We start from the raw sequence: 21,957 nt of genomic DNA, 5'->3' as shown, positions 1-21,957 counted from the left end.
TCAATGACTTGGCCTCCACAGCCAACAATGGCAATGAGTTTCACAAATTCACCACCCTCAGGCCAAAGTTCCTAATTTCTATTCTGAAGGGATGTCCTTGTATTCTGGTGCTGCTTCTGGTCTGAGACTCCTCCACTAGAGGAAACATCCTCTTTATATCCATTCTATCTCGTCCTTTCAATATTTGACAGGTTTCAAAGAGACCCACCTTCATTCTTTTAAACTCCAACAAGTACAGGCCCAGAGCCATCAAACACTACATATATTTTAACCCTTTCATTCCTGGGATCATTCTTATGAACTTCCTCTGGACCCACTTCAATGTTATCACATCTTTTCTTACACACGAGGCCCAAAACTGCTCACCATATTCCAAGTATTTTCTGACAAGTGCCTTGTAAAGCCTCAGTACCACATCCTTGCTCTTATATTCTAGCCCTCTCGAAACGAATGCTAACATTGCATTTGCCTTCCTCACCACTGACTCAACCTGCAAGTTAATCTTTAGGGAATCCTTTTCTAGGACTCCCAAATCACTTTACGCATCTGATTTCTGAATTTGCTCCCTGTTTAGAAAATAGTAAGTACCCTTTAGGGCAAAGATATAAGACCTATAATACTTCACCCATTCTAAAGTGGCACAATTCTACAAGTTGGAAGACACTAAGGTAGGAAACCAAATCTGTGGCCAAATGACGTTGTGCCAAACTTCAGGAGCGTACATTGTCATGGCCACAAGATTAGAAGGTGGCAGATAGGACAATGGCAAATGTTTTCCTTTGTTCAAGAAAGGTAATCAGGATAATCCTGGGAATTATAGACCAGTGAGTCTTACTTCGGAGCTGGGCAAATTATTGGAGAGAATTCCTACAGCCATGATTTAGGAGTATTTGGAGAGGGATAGCCAGTATGGCTTTGTGAGGGGCAGGTTGTGCCTCACGAGTTCGACTGAATTCTTTGAGGAAGTGTCAAAACAAATTAATGAAGGTAGAGCAATGGATGTGGTGTGTATGGATTTTAGTGAGGCATTTTGATTGGAGTACTGCACAGACGCAACAGGAGCGTTCCTGCGCAGGTCCAGCCAAAAGCTTTAAAAAACCCAGTCTCTATAAAAGACAGGTACCACCTATCAGAGCAGTCATCATGGGAGCAGTCTTGAGTCAGAGTAGTAAGGCTTTGGCTCAACAAGGCTTCAGCCAGAATAGATGGAGTTTATCCCTTATTTAACTCTGGAGAGAATAGTGTCTACAGGCCAGTGTTCTGCTCTGGGATTTCCAGGAGACTCCCAGCCTTCGCAATGGCCACATCCGCGTCAGACACATTGAGATGCTGCTCCTTTCAGACCGTGTTAGGGAACCGAAGCTGCAGCTCGATGACCTTTGGCTTGTTAGAGAAAGCGAAGCAGGGATAGATGTGTGCTACAGGAAGGTAGTCACCCCAAGACTACAGGAGACAGATAAATGAGTGACTGTCAGGTGAGGGCAGAGAGACCGTCAGATAGTGGAGAGCACCCCTCAACAATAAGTACCCCACTTTGGGGTACTGCTGGGGGGGGGGGAGGGTGATCTACTTGGGGGAAGCTACAGCTTCCTGTGGCTCAGAAGGGTAAGGAACTGAAGGGGATGGCAGTAGTGATAGGGGACTCTATGGTCAGGGGCACAGACAGTCGATTCTGTGGACACAAAAAGAAAACACGGATGTACTTTCCTCCAGGTGCCAGGGTCCACAGTATCCTGAAATGGGAGGGTGAGCAGCCAGAGGTCATGGTACATATTGGTACCAACGACATAAGTAGAAAAAGGGAGGAGGTCATGAAAAAATGAATATTGGGAGTTAGGGAGGAAGCTGAGAAGTAATCTCGGGATTGCTGCTTGTGCCACGCGACAGTGAGGATAGAAATAAAATGAGTTGGCAGATAAATGCACGGCTGAAGAATTGGAGTAGAGGGCAGGGTTTCAGATTTCTGGATAATTGGGATCTCTTCTGCGGCAGGTGGGACCTGTACAAAAGGGATGGGTTGCACCTGAATCTGAAGAGGACCAATATTCTTGTGGGCAGGTTTACTAGAGCTGTTGGGAGTGGTTTAAACTAAAATGGCAGGGGGATGAGAACCAGTATGATAGAGCTGAGGATGAACCAGCAGGTTTACAAGTGGATGATGGGTGTAACATGAATGTAAGGAAGGACAAGCCAATGACTTGGTACAAACAGAGACAGAGCAAACAGTTAAATTGTAACTTAGTGGAAAAATTCAAAATGGCAAAGAATGCAGGACTGAAAGTTTTGTATTTAAATGTGCGTAGGTTTCAGAATAAGGAGGATAAACTCGTGGTGCAATTAGAGATTGGTCAGTATGACTGTGGGCATCACTGTCGTGGGTGAAAGAAGGACGTAGGGGAGCTTAACATCATACTTTGTATGAAATGACAGGCAGGAAGGCATAGGCGGTGGTGTGGCTCTGTGGGTAAGAGGTGGAATTACATCTTTATAGAGAGGTGACATAGAGTCAGAGAATGTTGAATCTCTGTGGGTGGAGTTAAGAAACTGCAATGATAAAAATAAACCACTATGGGAATCATATACAGGCCTCCAAATAGTAGCCAAGATGTGGGGCTGATATTGCAAAGGGAGCTAGAATAAAGGCAATGACACATTGTAATGGGGTCTTCAATGTGCAAGGGAATTGGGAAAATCAGGCTGGTGTCAGATTGCAAGAGAGGGAATTTGTTGAATGCCTATGAGATGGATTTTTAAAGCAGCTTGTGTTTGAGCCTACTCAGGGAAAAGCTGCCTCAGATTGTAATAGCCCAGATCTTAACGTAAAGGAACTCCCAGGAGGCAGTGATCATAATATGATTGAATTCATACTGCAATTTGAGAGAGTCACGTGTATCAGTATCACAATGGAATGAAGGGAATTCCGAGAGAGGAGCTTGACCAGGTGGATTGGAGGAGGATACTGGCAGGGATGACAGCAGAACAAGATGGCTGAAATTTCTGGGAATAGTTCACAAGGCGCAGGATAGGTATGTCCTACAGAGGAAGAAGTTCTCAAATGGCAGGGGTAGGCAACCGTGGCTGACAAAGGAAGTTAAGGACTGCATAAGAGCCAGGCATTTAAGGTAGCAAAAGTGAGCGGGAAGTTGGTTGACCGGAAAGCTTTTAAAATCCAACAAAAGGCAACTAAAAAGCTATAAGAAGGGAAAAGATGAAATATGAGCGTAGATGAGCCAATAATATAAAGCAGGATTCCAAAAGGTTTTTCAGTTATATTAAGAGTAAGAGGGAGGTGAGAGTTGATATTGGACCACTGGAAAATGATACTGCTGAGAGAGCAACGGGGGAAACAAAGAAATAGCAGAAGAACATAATAGGTTTTTTGCAACTGTCTTCACTGTGGAAGTGTGTGGGAATAAAGGGAGCTTTTCTGGTTGGCTGCCAGTGACCAGTGGTGCTCCTCAGGGGTCAGTATTGGGACCGCTACTTTTCATATTGTTTGTCAATGATTTGGATAATGGAATTGATGGCTTTGTGGCAAAGTTTGTGGATAATTTGAAGATAGGTGGAGGGGTAGGTAGTGCTGAGGAAGCATTGCAATTGCAGCAGGACTTAGGCAAAATTGGAAGACTGGGCGAAAAGAAGGCTGATGGAATACAGTGTTGGGAAATGTATGATAATTTCATTTTCATAAAAGGAACAATAGTGCAGACTATTATCTAAATGGAGAGAAAGTTCAAATATCAAAGGTGCCAAGGGACTTAGGAGTCTTGTGCAAGACTCCCCGAAGGTTAATTCACAGGTTGAGTCTGTGGTAAAGAAGGCAAGTGCAATGATGGCATTTATTTCAACTAGGCGGCATGGCACACGGCAGCAGCGGCCTTTCAGATCTGGTGTTACTTTAATTTAGTCTTTTAATTTAATTTTAAGGCACAATTAGGGTTTAGGGCAATGGATAACAGAGCGACTATCTATCATCGCCAGATACTGCTACAATACAGAGGTCACCCAAAAACAAACCTTCATGAAGATCTGCTGGGTGGATTGCACGACCTCAGCTTGCTGAGAGAATCGGGCCTGCAGTCCTGGGAGTCGCCTGATGCCGGTGGCCGGAGTTGGGGACGCCGTAAGCGATGTGCGAGGAAGCAGAAGCAAGGCGAGCGGGCAGTTCTCCGTGCCAGGAGAAAAGCAAGCCCTAGCCGGCCGGCTCTCCCATCCATTCTGCTCTCCAATGGACATTAAATTAGACTAGATCTGTGTCAACGGAATACTCGGCGTGATTACAGAAACGGACGGAATCCCAGACACCGCCATTCAGCTGTTTATTTATGTAACAGATTTTCCCCCAAGCCATTGGACTATCAACCTACTGTCCTCTGCTGTGCCTATTGTCTTGTTTATTATTTTTTTGTAATACCTGCACTGTTCTGTGTACTTTATGCAGTTCTGGGTAGGTCTGTAGTCTAGTGTAGGTTTTGTGTTGGTTTACGTAGTTCAGTGTAGTTTTTTGTATTGTTCATGTAGCACCATGGTCCTGAAAAACATTGTGTCGTTTTTACTGTTTACTGTACCAGTAGTTATGGTTGAAATGACAATAAAAAGTGACTTGACGACTTGACAAGGGGAATAGAACATAAAAGCAAAGAGAAAAGACACCAGTCAGGCCACACTTGGAATATTATCAACAGTTTTGGGCCCCATATCTCAGAAAGGATGTGTTGTCATTGGAGAAAGTCCAGACGAGGTTCATGAGGATGATTCCAGGAATGCAGGGGTTAACATATGAGGAATGTTTGGCAGCTTTGGGCCTGTACTCATTGGAATTTAGAAGAATGGGGGGGGGGGAATCTCATCAAAACCTTCTGAATGCTGAAAGGACTAGACGGGGGAGGATGTTTCCTATGGAGGGGTTATTCAGAACTAGGCAGCAGAGCCTCAAAATTGAGGGGTGACCTTTTAGAACAGAGGTAGGAAGGAATTTTTTAAGCCAGAGAGTAGTAAATCTGTGGAATACTCCGCCACAGACTGCGGTGGAAGCCAAATCCATGCGTATATTTAAGAGAGAAGCTGATTGGTCGGGGCATCAAAGGATATGGTGAGAAGGCAGATGTATGGGGTTGAGTGGGATCCGGGATCAGCTATGATGGAATGGCGAGACGACTCGATGGGCTGAATGGCTAATTCTGCTCCTATGTCATATGTTGAAAAGGATTCCATGGAAGGCTTATTCAAAAGGTCAGGAGGCAAGGAATCCAGGGAAACATGGCTGGGGTGCCCACAGAAGGCAGAGGGTTTTCTTTTTGCAAGGCATAGTGGCTATGTGGAATGTGCTGCCTGGGCTGGTGCTAGAGGTATTTACATTAGGGACATAGGGCATTTGAGAAGGAGAAGCTAAAGTCAGATGTATCAGTATTACAGAGGCATGAGAGAGGAGTTAGCCGGAATTGATTGGAAAGGCACAGGATATATACATCTCAAAGAGGAAGAAGTATTCTAAAGGCAGGATGACACAACCATGGCTAACATGAGAAGTCAAAGCCGACATAAAAGCCAGAGAGCAAATAATAGAGCCAAAATTAGTGGGAAGTTAGATTATTGTGAAGTTTTAAATACCAACAGAAGGCAACTAAGAGTCATTAAGAAAGAAAAGATGGAATACAAAGGTAAGCTGGCCACTAATTTTAAAGAGGATGCCAAAAGTTTCTTCCGATACATAAAGAGTAAAAGAGAAGTGAGAGTGGGTGTGGGACCACTGGGAAACAAAGCTGGAGAGGTAGTAATAGGGGACAAGGAACTGAATAAGTATTTTATATCAGTCTTCACTATGGAAGACACTAGCAGTATGTTGGAAGTTCAAGAGTGTTGGGGGCAGAAGTGTGTGAAGTTGCCATTAGAAAGTTCTTGGGCCTCTTATCCTGAAAGTGATTCCAAGATTGAAAGGCTTGTCGTGTGAAGGGTGTTTGATGGCTCTGGGCCTCTATTCACTGGAGAATGAGGGGTCACCTCATTGAAACCTACTGAATGCTGAAAGGCCTCGATAGAGTGGATCTGCAGAAGGTTTTTCTCTGGTGGGGGATCTACTGTATAATCAGAGGACACAGACTCAAAATAGAGGGGTGTCCTTGTAGAACAGAGATGAGGAGGAATTTCTTTAGCCAGAGGCATGAAGGGAAATAGGGAGAATGCAGGAGATTGGGGCTGAGATGGAAAATGGATCAGTCATGATGAAATGGCAGAACAGTCTCTATGGGCCAAATGGCCTAATTCTGCTCCTGTACTTTATGGACATTTAAGGGACTTTTCATTAGGCACATGATGAAGTGGAGTATTATGTGAGAAGGAAGGTTAGATTGATCTTGGAGTAGGTTAAATGGTCAGCACAACATTTCTGATAAATTCCTACACACATTAGTTTTTAATGATTTCCTTGCCCTTTTAACTATGTTCCTTTGTTCAAGATTTTCCCAAAGACATCACAATCCATCAGGCTCTTTTATGTTTCAATAAGATTATTCATCTTAATAAACTCTGCCTGTAATAATATAAACAAGATGTCCTGACAAATGGCACTTCAATGGTATCTTTCAGATAAACACAATTTGGCCAATTCAGTCATGTGTCTAATGGCATTATCTCCACAAAATGTTTCTTAGTGGCTCTTCAACAGTTTGAAGTATTGGCCATATCCTACAAATTGTAAGGAGATAAAGGCTTAGTGTACCCACCTCTGATGGTGAGAGCAATGTTGGCAGGGTCATGGTTGTGAATAGTTGCCAAGAAACTGGTTTGGAATCAGCGAAGAGGTTGGTTCAGATCAACTGCAGAATTCATCAGCAATGACGCAGCTATGAGTGCATTCCTGCACTTTGTTGCTAGAACTAACTGTGTGTGAATCTTGTAAAGGGGCTCTTCATTCTCTTTCGTCACAGATTAGCAAGTGTGTCAACACATTCCATGGATTACTATAGTAGCATCTGTTGTCATATTTCAAGGGGGCATGAGGGTCAAATTCATCTGCTGTTGTACTGCTGACACCTGATGGACAGAGTGGTGCAGTGGTAAGTTTAACGCTCTACAGCGCCAGTGATCCGGGTTCAATTCCCACCACTGTCTGTAAGGGGTGTATATGCTTTCCCCATGAGCATGTGATTCAATTTCATTTCACATCCCAAAGATGTACAGGTTAGGATTAGAGAGTTGTGGGCATTCAGCTCTTGCGGGGTGCCCCCAGCACATCCTTGGACTGTGTTGGTCTCTGGTGCAAAATGATGCATTTCACTGTATGTTTCAAATGACAAATAGAACTAATCTTTTACAGAAGATGCTGTAGATGCTGGAAATCCACAGTAGCACACAAAAAGCTAGAGGAACTCAGGAGGTCAGGCAGCATCTATGGCGAGAATTAAAGAGCCAATGTTTTGGGAGAGACTCTTCATTGGGACAGGAAACAAAGAGGGAAGAAGCCAGAATAAGATGGGTAGGGGGAGGGGGAAGAAGTACAAGCTGGCAAGTGATAGGTGAGGGGAGGGGTTGGTGGAAATTAAGTTAGAAGCTGGGAAATGATAGGTGGGAAAGGTAAAGTGCTGAAGGAGGAGGAAAAGGAGAGAGTAGATTGTAGCAGGCGATGGAGTAGAGGGAGACAGAGTAGGAAGGCTTTGTCTCCAGAGGCTGAGGATGAGCTTCACTCCAAGTGAGGTAAGGCCGGGTAAGTTCCTTTAAAAGGAGAACATTTCAAAAGTTGAGGCAACGTATTGGGTAGGTCATGACAGCTGAGATCAGCCCGGTGGTTTGTTCATCTTGCAGCATGTGGGAAATCAGGGATACTTCCAGAGTCCCTGACGACTATGTGTGCAGGAAGTGTGTCCAACTGCAGCTTCTGGCAGACCGCATTGAGGGGCTGGAGCCGCGATTGGATTCATACTGGTGCATCCGCGATGCTGAGAAAGTCATGAATAGCACATTCAGAATAGCACACGGGCAGAAAGGGAATGGGTGGCCACTAGACAGCGTAGCAGTAGGCAGGAGTCCCCTGAGGTTATCTCCCTCCTAAACAGATATACTGTTTTGGATACTGTTGGGGGAGATGTCTCATCAGGGGGAGGCAGCAGCAGCCAAGTTCATTGCACCATGGGTGGCTCTGCGGCACAGGAGGGAAGGAAAAGGAGTGGGAGAGCTATAGTGATAGGGGATTCGATTGTAAGGGGAATAGATAGGCGTTTCTGCGGCCGCAATCGCGACTCCAGGATGGTACGTTGCCTCCCTGGTGCAAGGGTCAAGGATGTCTCTGAGCGGCTGCAGGACATTCTGGAGTGGGAGGGTGAACAGCCAGTGGTCGTGGTGCACATAGGTACCAACGATATAGGTATAAAATGGGATGAGGTCCTACAAGCTGAATTTAGGGAGTTAGGAGATAAACTAAAAAGTAGGACCACAAAGGTAATAATCTCTGGATTACTACCAGTGCCACGTGCTAGTCAGAGTAGAAATAGGAGGATATTTCAGATGAATACGTGGCTTGAAAAATGGTGCAAGAGGGAGGGATTCAAATTTCTGGGGCATTGGAACCAGTTCTGGGGCTGGTCTGCACTGGAACCAATGTCCTAGGGGGAAGCGTTTGCTACTGCTGTTCAGGAGGATTTAAACTAATGTGGCAGGGGGATGGGAACAAGTGCAGAGAGACAGAGGGGTGCAAAATGAGGGTAGAAGCAAAAAGTAGTAAGGTAAGAAGTAAAAGTGACAGGCAGGCAAATCCAGGGCAAAAATCAAAAAGGGCCACTTTTCAACATAATTGTATAAGGGCTAAGAGTGTTGTAAAAATAAGCCTGTAGGCTTTTTGTGTCAATGCGAGGAGCATTCGTAACAAGGTGGATGAATTGAATGTGCAGATAGTTATTAATGAATATGATATAGTTGGGATCACAGAGACATGGCTCCAGGGTGACCAAGGATGGGAGCTCAACATCCAGGGATATTTAATATTCAGGAGGGATAGACAGGAAAGGAGGTGGGGTAGCATTGCTGGTTAGAGAGGAGATTAACACACTAGAAAGGAAGGATATTAGCCTGGAGGATGTGGAATCGATATGGGTAGAGCTGCATAACACTAAGGGGCAGAAAATGCTGGTGGGAGTTGTGTACAGGCCACCTAACAGTAGTAGTGAGGTTGGGGATGGCATTAAACAGGAAATTAGAAATGCGTGCAATAAAGGAACAGTAGTTATAATGGGTGACTTCAATCTACATATAGATTGGGTGAACCAAATTGGTAAAGGGTGCTGATGAAGAGGATTTCTTGGAATGTATGCGGGCTGGTTTTCTGAACCAACATGTCGAGGAACCAACTAGAGAGTAGGCCATTCTAGATTGGGTATTGAGCAATGAGGAAGGGTTAGTTAGCAATCTTGTCATGCGAGGCCCCTTGGGTAAGAGTGACCATAATATGGTGGGATTCTTCATTAAGATGGAGAGTGACATAGTTAATTCAAAAACAAAGGTTCTGAACTTAAAGAAGGGTAACTTTGAAGGTATGAGACATGAATTAGCTTAGACTGGCAAATGATACTTAAAGGGTTGATGGTGGATATGCAATGGCAAGCATTTAAAGATCGCATGGATGAACTACAACAATTGTTCATCCCAGTTTGGCAAAAGAATAAACCAGGGAAGGTAGTGCACCCGTGGCTGACAAAGGGAAATTAGGGATAGTATCAAGTCCAAAGAAGAAACGTACAAATTAGCCAGAAAAAGCAGCACATCTGAGGACTGGGAGAAATTCAGAGACCAGCAGAGGAAAACAAAGGGCTTAATTAGGAAAGGGAAAAAAGATGAGAGAAAGCTGGCAGGAAACATAAAAACTGACTGTAAAAGCTTTTATAGATAAGTGAAAAGAAAAAGATTGGTTAAGACAAATGTAGGTCCCTTACAGTCAGAAACAGGTGAATTGATCATGGGGAACAAGGACATGGCAGACCAATTGAATAACTACTTTGGTTCTGTCTTCACTAAGGAGGATATAAATAATCTTCTGGAAATAGTAGGGGACCGAGGGTCTAGTGAGATAGAGGAACTGAGGGAAATGCATGTTAGTAGGGAAGTGGTGTTAGGTAAATTGAAGGGATTAAAGGCAGATAAATCCCCAGGGCCAGATGGTCTGCATCCCAGAGTGCTTAAGGAAGTAGCCCAAGAAATAGTGGATGCATTAGTGATAATTTTTCAAAACTCCTTAGATTCTGGATTAGTTCCTGAGGATTGGAGGGTGGCTAATGTAACCCCACTTTTTAAAAAAGGAGAGAGAAACTGGGGAATTATAGACTGGTTAGCCTGACATCAGTGGTGAGGAAAATGCTAGAGTCGGTTATCAAAGATGTGACAACAGCACATTTGGAAAGTGGTGAAATCATTAGACAAAGGCAGCATGGATTTGTGAAAGGAAAACCATGTCTGACGAACCTTATAGAATTTTTTGAAGATATAACTAGTAGAGTGGATAGGGGAGAGCCAGTGGATGTGGTATATTTGGATTTTCAAAAGGCTTTTGACAAGGTCCCACACAGGAGACTAGTGTGCAAACTTAAAGCACACGGTATTGGGGGTATGGTATTGATGTGGATAGAGAATTGGTTGGCAGACAGGAAGCAAAGAGTGGGAATAAACGGGACTTTTTCAGAATGGCAGGCAGTGACTAGTGGGGTACCGCAAAGCTCAGTGCTGGGACCCCAGTTGTTTACAATATATATTAATGATTTAGACGAAGGAATTAAATGCAGCATCTCCAAGTTTGCGGATGACACGAAGCTGGGCGGCGGTGTTAGCTGTGAGGAGGATGCTAAGAGGATGCAGGGTGACTTGGATAGGTTAGGTGAGTGGGCAAATTCATGGCAGATGCAATTTAATGTGGATAAATGTGAGGTTATCCACTTTGGTTGCAAGAACAGAAAAACAGTTTATTATCTGAATGGTGGCCGATTAGAAAAAGGGGAGATGCAACGAGGCCTGGGTGTCATTGTACACCAGTCATTGAAAGTGGGCATGCAGGTACGGCAGGTGGTGAAAAAGACAAATGGTATGTTGGCATTCATAGCAAAAGGATTCTAGTACAGGAGCAGGGAGGTTCTACTGCAGTTGTACAAGGCCTTGGTGAGACCGCACCTAGAGTATTGTGTGCAGTTTTGGTCCCCTAATCTGAGGAAAGACATTCTTGCCATAGAGGGAGTACAAAGAAGGTTCACCAGATTGATTCCTGGGATGGCAGTACTTTCATATGACGAAAGACTGGATCGACTGGGCTTATACTCTCTGGAATTTAGAAGATTGAGGGGGGATAAAATTCTAAAGGGATTGGACAGACTAGATGCAGGAAGATTGTTTCTGAAGTTAGGGAAATCCAGAACGAGGGGTCACAGTTTAAGGATAAAGGGGAAGCCTTTTAGGACCGAGATGAGGAGAAACTTCTTCACACAGAGAGTGGTGAATCTGTGGAATTCTCTGCCACAGGAAACAGTTGAGGCTGGTTCATTGGCTATATTTAAGAAGTTAGATATGGCCTTTGTGGCTAAAGGGATCAGGGGGTATGGAGAGAAAGCAGGTACAGGGTTCTGAGATGGATGATCAGCCATGATCATACTGAATGGCGGTGCAGGCTCAAAGGGCCGAATGGCCTACTCCTGCACCTATTTTCTATGTATCTAGAATGTGGGAGAAAGGGCAAGTCATGGACCAACATGATAGAATGGGAAGTGGAATTAATCACTTGAGATTTAGTTGAGATTTATGCAGTTTGAAACAAAGAAGCTTCCTTTGTAGGTAGGTGGGATGGTATGTTAGTATAGCAGCTAATGTAACACTTCAAGAGTCAGTGATTGAGCTTCAATTCTGCCACTGTAAGGAGCTTGTACATTCTCTCTATACACTTACATATATTAAGAGAATTTGATGTTAACATTCAACAATTATCAAAAGAACTATATAGAAATAAAGTTAGAGTTTAAAGTACAGGTATGGAATAAAAAATGCAGAAATATGTGCTAGCAAGGGTTGTATACATGCTATGTTGGCACTGAAAGCATAGACACACTTGCGGGCTGCCCCCAACACAGCCTCAGACTGTGTTGATTGTTGACACAGATGACAAATTTCATTGTATATTTCTATGTATGTGACAAATAAAACTGGTCACTTAAGTGTACTGTAACACTCAGTGTGCAGTTGTGTTTAGTGTTCAGGATGCCCAGATCCTTCACACATTTTATCATCTGATCAGATTCAGCTTGCATTGATTGGAAAAGGACACTGGCAGGGATGACAGCAGAGCAGCAATGGCTGGAATTTCTGGAAGCAATTTGGAAAGGCACAGGATATATACATCCCAAAGAGGAAGTATTCTAAAGGAAAGATGACACAACCATGGGTAGAAAGTTAGGGGATTGGGAAGCATTTAGAAACCAACAGAAGGCAACCAAAAAGTCATTAAGATGAAGATGGAATATGACAGTAAGCTAACCAATAATATTAAAAAGGATACCAAAAGTTTCTTCAGATACAGTACATAAAGTGTAAAAGAGAGGCGAGAGTGGATATTGGACTGCTGGAAAAGAATGCCGAGAGGTAGTAATGGGGGACAACAAAATAGCAGATGAATTGTTTAAGTATTTTGCATCAGTCTTTTCTGTGGAAGACACTAGCAGTATGGTGGAAGTTCCAGGTGTCAGTGGGCATGAAGTGTATGAAGTTACCATGACTAGAGAAGATTCTTGGGAAACTGAGAGGTGGCTGAAAAAATCTTGGAGGCATTAGTAATTATCTTTCAAGAATCACTAAATTCTGGAATGGTCCTGAAAGATTTGAAAATTGCAAATATCACTCCACTCTTCAAGAAGGGTGAGAGGCAAAGAAAGGAAACTATAGGTTGTTAGTCTGACCTCATTGGCTGGGAAGATGTTGGAGCTGATTATTAAGGATGATGTCTCAGGGTACTTGAAGGCATATTATAAAACAGACCTTAAGGGAAAATCTTGCCTGACAAATCTGTTGGAATTATTTGAAGAAATAATGAGCAGGATAGACAAAGAAGAATTGGTTGATGTGTACTTGGATTTTCAGAAGGCCTTTGACAAGGTGCCATACAAGGCTGCTTAACAAGCTACTAGCCCATACTATTTCAGTAAAGATTCTAGCATGAATAAGACAGTGGCAGATTGGCGGGAGGCAAAGAGTGGGAATAAAAGGAGCTTCTTCTGGTTGGCTGCCAGTGACTAATGGTGTTCCACAGGGGTCTTTGATGCGTTACATGTCAATGATGGATTTGATAGCCCAGTTTGCAGATTATATGAAGATTGGTGGAGGGGTAGGTAGTTTTGAGGAAGTAGAGAGGATACAGAAGGACTTAAAACAGATTAGGAGAATAGCCAAAGTAGTGGCAGATGAAATAGTGTCGGGCAGTGCAATTTGGTAAAAGTAATGTAAGGAGAAAAAAAATGGATAGAAAATACAAAAAAACTGAGGTGCAAAGGGACTTAGGAGTTGTTGTGTGGGATTCCCTAAAGGTTAATTTGCAAGTTGAGTTTGTGGTGAGCAGGCAAATGCAATGTTAGCCTTCATTTCAAGAGGACTAGAATATAAAAGTAAGGATGTAATGTTGAGACTTTATAATGGGTGAGGCCTCACAGAGTATTCTGAGCAGATTTGGGCCCCTCATCTTAGAAAGGATAAGCTGAAACTGCAGAGAATTCAAAGGAGGTTCGCGAAAGTGATTCCAGAATTGAATGGTCTGTCATATGAAGTGTGTTTGATGGCTCTGGGCCCGTATTCATGAGAATTCAGAAGAATGACAGGTGACCTCATTGAAACCTATTGAATGGTGAAAGGTCTTGAAAGAGTGGATGTGGAGAGGATGTCTCCTATGGTGGGAGAGTCCAAGATCTGAGAACACAGCCTCAGAATAGAGGGCATCCCTTAAGAACAGAGATGAGCAGGAATTTCTTTAGCCAGAGTGGTAAATCCATGGAATTCTTTGCCACAAGCGGCTGTGGCAGCCAAGTCTTTATGTATATTTAAGGCAGAGGTTGATAGACTCTTGATAGGTCAGGGCATGAAAGGCTGCGGAGAGAAGACAAGAGATTGGAGCTGAGAGGAAGGTTAGATCAGCCATGATGAAATGACAGAGCAGACTCAATGGGCTAATGGCTAATTCTGCTCCTATATCTAATGGTCTAAATGGAGAAAGAAAACAATACATTGTTGCTTTGAAAAAGTCTTTAATTTCTTTAAGTAGATCTATGACAATATTTCCACATCCATTAAATAATGAGTAATTTGTTTTAAGCCATTTTATATTACAAGAAAATTACTGTGTACTATATAATATTGTACAAAAATATGTCTGTTTACTTATCTTAGTAAATCATCCAGAATATCAGCATTATAGCAATAGGACTTCACATCACAGCAAGCAGTCATCATCTGTGTTTTAGTGCAATGCACTGTGGAATAAGACTGGAAATGAGTTTATGCAGCCCTTTTAATTTAGTATCGGTGATTCATTTTGGGTTCTGATTCTTCTCGCCCTCTGCAACCCAGTATCTCCCCAATTTTCTTCCCATCTCGACCAAAGGCTTGACACCAAGTGATGAGCCCAAGTGCCTATGTACAGTGTATGAATAGGTAACTGATCACACAAGGCATCACAGCATAGCCCAATAACCAACTTGTGCACTTTAAAATGGCACGTCACTGAATAGTCACTGAGACAGTAACTTTGCTTTCCACCAACAAACCTCAGCAACATTAGAAGAATTACAAGGATGTTGCCAAGACACCAAGGAATTGGTGATGGGAAGAGGTTGGACAGACTAGCTTTTTCTTGGAGCACTGAAGAGGGAATGAGGATAATAAAATAATAAGGGGCAGAGACAGGGTGAACACACATCAGTCTTTTCCCCCTACAGCTGGAGAACTACAACTCATTCCTTTCAAGTCTTTGGTCAATCTTTCAACAAGACCCGATTTTGTGACTGCTTTATGCACAAGACAAGATCTGGAATGATTAAATATATTAGTGCAATGTAACTACACTGGAGTGGGGAGAAGGGGGAGAGGAGACCAGAACCCAATGAGGTGCTGTCTTTTATAATGAATTATAAACCATCTCAATGTGCAAACATTTCAGCAAATTTGTTTTTATCTAGCTCGGGCAAAGTGTAATGGCGACTGATCAACCAGCAGGAATGCGAAGAACTAATGATTATTTGTAAATTTCCAACTAATTATGGAGATGCTGGGGTAACTAGCATTTGCACAGAATACTGCCAAAGGAGCTGTGCAGAAAGGTCAGAAACCACATTGATCTATTCCTTAATTTTTGCATATTCTGCTGCGTTAATAAGCTGTTCAGAAAAATCCAGACAGTATGAAATATTTTATCAGCTCTTCCTTCCAACTTAGTACAACAATAGATATGGGCTTGTGTTTTAACCAAATGCTGGAACAAGTTTCCCAGAACAATGCTGATTTGTTGAGTACAGCATCTGGGGTTCATCAGTAGACTAAAGTGCATTGACAAATGTCAGAAGGTGGAGCTGTTTAACATTTGACAGTGAAAAGCTATGTTGGGGATGGACACAATGGAGCAGAGTCTGAGGTAATCGCTCTAAATGTGGCACCAACAATGAAGTGCAGGTCAGGATTCGGGCAGCAAGACACCTCCACGAGTTTAGAGGAGTACCCGCACAAGATGGCTGCTACACCATTATGAAATACAGCTCTGCTCCCTGTCCGTCCATATCCCCACTTGGGTATCCCACAACGCACTGCAAAACATAGCAGATTAGGCGATGTCACTCCATCCCCTTACCCAACACAGCACTGGGACAATCAACTCCCCTGACGGACACACACACATACTTTGATTCTTTTACATTTTAAGTTGCATATTATCAAATCATTGTTTATAATATATATATATTACAATTTACAACATATACCTGCCCCCACCCCAAGGCCTGTAATTATATTGCTTTTATTAAAATAATAGTTACATGGTGCCAAGTTCAAAGAAGCCACAGTGACCCAGCTTTACCAGGATTTCAGTAAGGGTGCTGCACATTGATTTTGGTGCCTGATATTGACATAGAAAGAGAATTGTGCATATGAAAATAGTGCAAAGTCAAGAGATAACCTAATGATTTGCAAGGCTGTTAGATGACACATGCCTGAACTGTCTCTTCCAACACTCATAAACCCTCTGTCTGATCTGTGTAATGCTTTGTGTTAGCCCGCTACTCAACATGGTTTGTACAAACGCCAACCAAGTGGCTTCCATCCTCCAGCGTAACGCCAGCACTTGTGACTGTGTCATTTCTTCATAGGTTGAGGATATACAACCGGACATCCCTGCTGAACACATTATGAGATGCCTGTCAATCAACAGACAGCCCACTGGGAAAGAGCCCCACTGCCAGGTTGGGACCCATTGCTCACACCTACACATTTAAGCCAGAATACTGATACCAACCCAGCAACAGGAACTTTTGAAAACTCTTCAGTTTCCCTGATGGAGCAGTGCTGGATGTAGGGGCCCAACTAATTCACTGGCTTTGGTCAATTGAGGACAAGACTTCTATTGCACAGTTCATAGTTAGCCAGGGTCCAACAGAACCCTTCTCACAGTACCTCATTTGGCTTGTCAGAACAGCGGCAATACAATTACAATGTTTCACTGTAGACGTGCTTCACAATTTGCAAAGTTATCCTGCAGAATAAAATTTAATTCCCTACGTGCAACAACATTTCACTAGCCCAGTCAAGTACAGGAAAACACCCAGTTTTTCAAGGTTCAGCTAAATTCTCTCCATCCCAAGTAACTTGTGCTTTCAATTTTTTCCACCCATCACCCTGACAATGAATTTGAAATTGGTTAAATGCCCAGTTGGAGATGTATCATAAGAACTCAATGATACTCCACTAACTATTCCTGGCAGTAACCATTCTGTGATCAAAGCTCGATTCAACTTCCTTGAAGCTCTCCCGGAACCTGTGATATTCTATGAGCTTTATCAATGCTGCCTAGAATTTTTATCTGATCACCACAGCTGTGAAAATTTGCAAAGTGGCTCAAGGGTCTGAATGTGGCCTTTCTGCTTGTGTCAATTGTTTCTTTAATCTTTCTAAAGATTGAAATTTGAAACACCAGGATGCAGTGCTATGAGAAGTGTCTTGGTTAATAGTGAAAGGTCATGAATTGCAGGATTGGTTGAAGTTTGATTTTGTTCTGCACTGTGCCAATGCAAGTATATTAGACAAGCCAAAACCAAAAGCGACCAGAATCTCCCCTGAAAACACAGCATTAAATACACTTCATGTTGGCAGCTACAGCAAAGCTCTGAGTATGGATTGGTGAGCAACTCCTCCAAAGTGTAAATAATTTATCGGTCTCATCCATTATTATTGATACATGAGAAAAATAATGTAAAAAATTCTGAGACAATGCCCTTGCTTCACCGAGAGAACTGTTGGTGTCAGTGAATCACCCTGAGACAGATTTGATGATTTGGGAATGCCTTTGACCCAAAGTTCTGAACACTCACTTTGAAAAAGACTTATCCTTACCCAAACGCAGTGATGTTTTGTGCTCGTTGTATTTGCTCAGACACTGAGGATCAACATTTTTCACAGCTACTCGCCACAACTTTAAGCATGTTCTCTCAGGCCAGGAGGCACGAATGGTAAATGGGGATAAACACACCTTGTTTAAACTGAGCTAATGAGGTAGAAACACTACGCAACTGTACAGGACATCTCAAGGCTTCATTTCATGACTCAATCAGTAGGTACAAATTTGTGAACTTCATGTTCAGAATGGGGAGAGAGGTTCCCAAGTGGACAGTTCTATATCATAGGTGGTTTTTGCCATAGTCATATAATGAAGACAAGTACAGCACTTAGACATAGGATAAAGTTTCCTATTTTCTGTTAAACACTCTTGGCATAGAGTACAGGTCAGACACTGAGGGAAATTCCACTGTTCTGTTAATTTACCTCTGCTCCAGGTACAACAGCTTGCGATCTTCAAACCATGTTGCCAATTAAACAATTGAGTGCTCTGTACACTACAGCTGTCTACTTGGAATTAAGTGGAGAGCAGACTTTACATTAAATCAGATTTTTAGAACTGGAGGAGAACTCTGCTCTTTCCAGATTGACCTGTGTAGGGTACCAAAAGAAGCACCTCAGCCACTTTGTCACCCATTGGGAATATTTCCCTTAAATGGCAGAGATGCCTCAACAGTGTCTCCTCAGAACATGAAATATTTTGTGGCTCAATGAAGAAACGTGTATCAAACATACTGGAAAAGGTCAGGAGAATGGGAATACCACTGTTTTAATCACATGAACACACTGGATTTAAACCTGCCTGACTTTGCTTTTTTAGTCATATAAACAAGCATTTCCTTCCCCATAAAAAATGCAAGCCACGTGCTTACAACCAGTGCTTCAAATAAAATAATAGAAGTTCGATCTGAAAATTGTAAGCCAGGTAGGAACTAACATCTATATAAAGTGCTTTTGAGGAGAGGTGCATCAACAGCTAAATTGCATGGTGTGCAATAAATAGGGAGGTGGCATCCTGGGTATCCAAATTGGTACACTACTCCTTAAGAATTATCAAGCCCTCTCTCCCCCAGCACCACTCTCAAAACCATACACCCTCTGCATAGATGATAAGTTTTGATTTACTGTCCATCCCTTCAGTCAGAGGTTTTGCCTCTTACAGTCTGTATGGACAGTGCACAGCCAAGGAATCTTGCAGAAGAAAGGAAGCTGTTGTCCCAAAGTAAGGCCTGGATTTGATGCCAGACCTTGTCTAAGTAAGGTACATGACAATTTCACCTAGGAATACCAAAGATTGCAAAGCAATGAGCCACAAAGAGCTCCATACTTAACCTCTGATAATTTTATTCCCCCAGAACTGTCTGTGTCCAACCTCCACTGGAAAGCAAAGGTGTTACAGAGGAACACTCCCCACGTCTCTGCTGAAGGTGCTGATCTTTGGGTTTGGGCTGCAGAAGGAAATGCCGTTGGATGAACGGGATCGAGATCAGACTTGACTTGCATCCATATGCACTTTCAGCAGGAACAGTTCTGACAGCCTCACTATGCTGAGCCTTAATCCATAAAGTTCCAATGCCTCAAACACTAGAGTGCTTCCTATTTTGCCTTACAAGTCAGAGAGAAAGACGTATAAATTACTTCCAACTTCAGCCACAATTCAGTGAGGGTTTTAAGGGATGGAAGTTTTAATTTCTTTTTAAAGTGCAAAAAATGTTACCCCTTGAAACTGTCACTACTGCTACAGAACTAAACCACTATCAAATATTAGAAAGGCTTCAATTTTCAATCAAAGTGATTAAAATAATTTTCCAATAATTTTCTAAACTGCAAGAAGTCCACTTAATTAAATGACTTCAATGTAACCAAATCACTTGTCAATTTTATACACAAATTTGGGATTTCCTACCATTACTATTCAACCATTCTGACCATATCCCACAGAGAAGTCTGTACCTACCTCAGTTAAGAGCTGTGAAAAATGCCCAATTTCCAGTATTAAACAGTTCAGCTACAAGGGATGTTCCAGATAAAAGCGAGTGTGTGGATTTCTTGTCCATTAGAGACACCTTTCCCTGAAGTCCATGAAAATGATAGATAGGTAACCCTTCATTACTTAGAGGATACTTTTGAAAAAAAAAATATTAGAGGACACTTTGTATTTTCTTTAAAAAAGCCATTCTCTCACTTTGGCCCTCAACATCAAATTCGTCGCAATCCGATTCGGATAAATCCCCGTCCTTCCAGGTGTCAGGAATTCCTTTGTAAGATATAATCCCTTTCCCATTCTGAAGTGTGTAGACCTTCACCTTGCTAAACTGGAATCCTGATCTCACCTGAAGAACGACAAATATTATAAAAAAGACCATTATAATAAAGGCACAGATGGTTAACGCAAACCATATTGGTACGTGGGAGCCAGTTAGAGGCTCCATGACTTCCTCATCTTCCAGGGGCGACTCTCTGCTGACTTGCATCTGAGGCGAGCAGTTCAATTCAACTTCATTGTAGCGTGAATGAGGAAGGCAGGAAAGGCAGTGATTGGCAGTGAAGCCATTGCATGTGCGGCAAGAAGCATGACAAGGAAGGCAGGCCAAGACTTTCGGAAATAGTTCATTGTTTACGAGGGGACCATCGATGATTTCTTTGTAAAAACCAGGTGGGCAATTTTCCACACAGCTTTGTTGGTGCAGAAAAAATGCTTCATTACATTCTATGAGAGAAGAAAAATAAATATGTCAGGAATAATTTTAGTAGACTGCTCCGTAGCTACTGAAATGGGACAAGACAGAAGAATATAACACTTAATGCTGGATTGGACATATTGCAAAATCATTTGTTAATTTGCCATTCATTTTGGTTCAAATGATCAAAGTTCAAAGTCTGGGGTGTCTCTAATCTTTTCACACCATAAGATGTAGGAGCAAAATTTGGCCATTTGGTCCATCAAATCTGCTCCACCATTCTATCAATGGTGTGATTTATTGCCCCTCTCAACCCCATTCTCCTGCCTTCTCCCTGTGACATTTGACTACTCAAGAAGTAATCAACCTCCACTTTAAATATACCCAATGACTTGACCTCTTTGGTGTCCATGGTAATGAATTCCACAGATTCACCACATTCTGCTACTCATAGTAATTACGAAAAAAGGGAGTAAATAAGAAGAAAAAAAATCCCCAAAAAAGAAAAGAAAAAAAAACCTAACCAACATGGGCCATTGCATTATGTCAAATATACACAGTAGCGTCAATAACTCCGCACCTCCATCCAAATAATTAAGGATAATAGTAGCAGGGTTTAGGAAAAGTCAGTTTAACTGATATGAAAATGTTGGATAAATGGTCTCCAAGTTTCTTCAAATTTAACTGAAGAATCAAAGACAACACTTCTAATTTTTTCTAAGCTCAAACAAGAGATAGTTTGAGAAAACCACTGAAATATAGTTGGAGGATTAATTTCTTTCCAGTTCATTAGGATAGATCTTCTAGCCATTAATGTAACAAATGCAATCATCCATCGAGCTGAGGGGAATAAACAAATATTATCCACCATTGGTAAACCGAAAATTGCAGTAATAGGATGCGGCTGCAATTTGATATTCAGAACTGTTGAAATAGTACCAAAAATATCTTTCCAATAATTTTGCAAACAAGGGCAAGACCAAAACATGTGGGTCAATGAAGCTACTTCAGAATAACATCTGTCACAGGTTGGATTAACATGAGAGTAAAATCGAGCAAGTTTATCCTTGGACATGTGAGCCCTATGTACAACCTTAAATTGTATTAGGGCATGTTTAACACAAATAGAAGAGGAATTGACTAATTGTAAAATTTTCTCCCACTGCTCAGTGAGTATAAGACAATGAAGTTCTTTTTCCCCATTCCTTCTTAATTTTTTCTGATACTTCTGGCTGTATTTTCATGATCATATTATAAATGGTTTTTTTTCTTTTTTTTTTATCTTTCGTCTGTTTTGATTCCTTAGGTTCTCGTGATTTAGACATTTTAATGAGTTGAAAATGATTCAAACAGTTGAAAAAGATTTCATAAGTATGAACCCCTTTAGAATAGGTATAAACAGGTCAATTAGGGGGTGTTTGTAGGTAGAAAAAAGTAAAAGGATTGGAGCGAAGCCTAAAACAGTTTCACTCCATAAGTGCCATCTTGAGACCTCCTGCTCCTCTATGTTCTAAAGGAATCAAATTGGAGTCTTAAAAACTGTGGTTCAACCAGAACTGAAACAGGCACTGCAAAGGGGATTTGACTACAATTCTATATCGCGATCTTAAATAGCCAGGATTTCAGAGGGTGTTTGCACTTACTGTTAATTCTTTGCACTGCTTGAAATAGCAAT

General features: G+C 42.1%; 1 protein-coding gene across 1 annotated transcript in view; it reads right to left on the bottom strand.

The window, feature by feature from the left end:
* Nucleotides 1-14,229: 14,229 nt before the first annotated feature.
* LOC140714066 (furin-like) overlaps nt 14,230-21,957 on the bottom strand; it is a 152,056-nt gene continuing 144,328 nt past the window's right edge. Inside the window, exon 15 of the mRNA XM_073024769.1 lies at nt 14,230-20,311. Within this exon, the coding sequence (XP_072880870.1) occupies nt 19,743-20,311 (569 nt within the window). The 3' untranslated portion in view covers nt 14,230-19,742. The remainder of the gene's footprint in view (nt 20,312-21,957) is intronic.

This window comes from Hemitrygon akajei, chromosome 21 (assembly GCF_048418815.1).
Source record: "Hemitrygon akajei chromosome 21, sHemAka1.3, whole genome shotgun sequence".
Taxonomy (NCBI): Eukaryota; Metazoa; Chordata; class Chondrichthyes; order Myliobatiformes; family Dasyatidae; genus Hemitrygon; species Hemitrygon akajei.
This window is presented reverse-complemented; position numbering and strand designations above follow the sequence as displayed.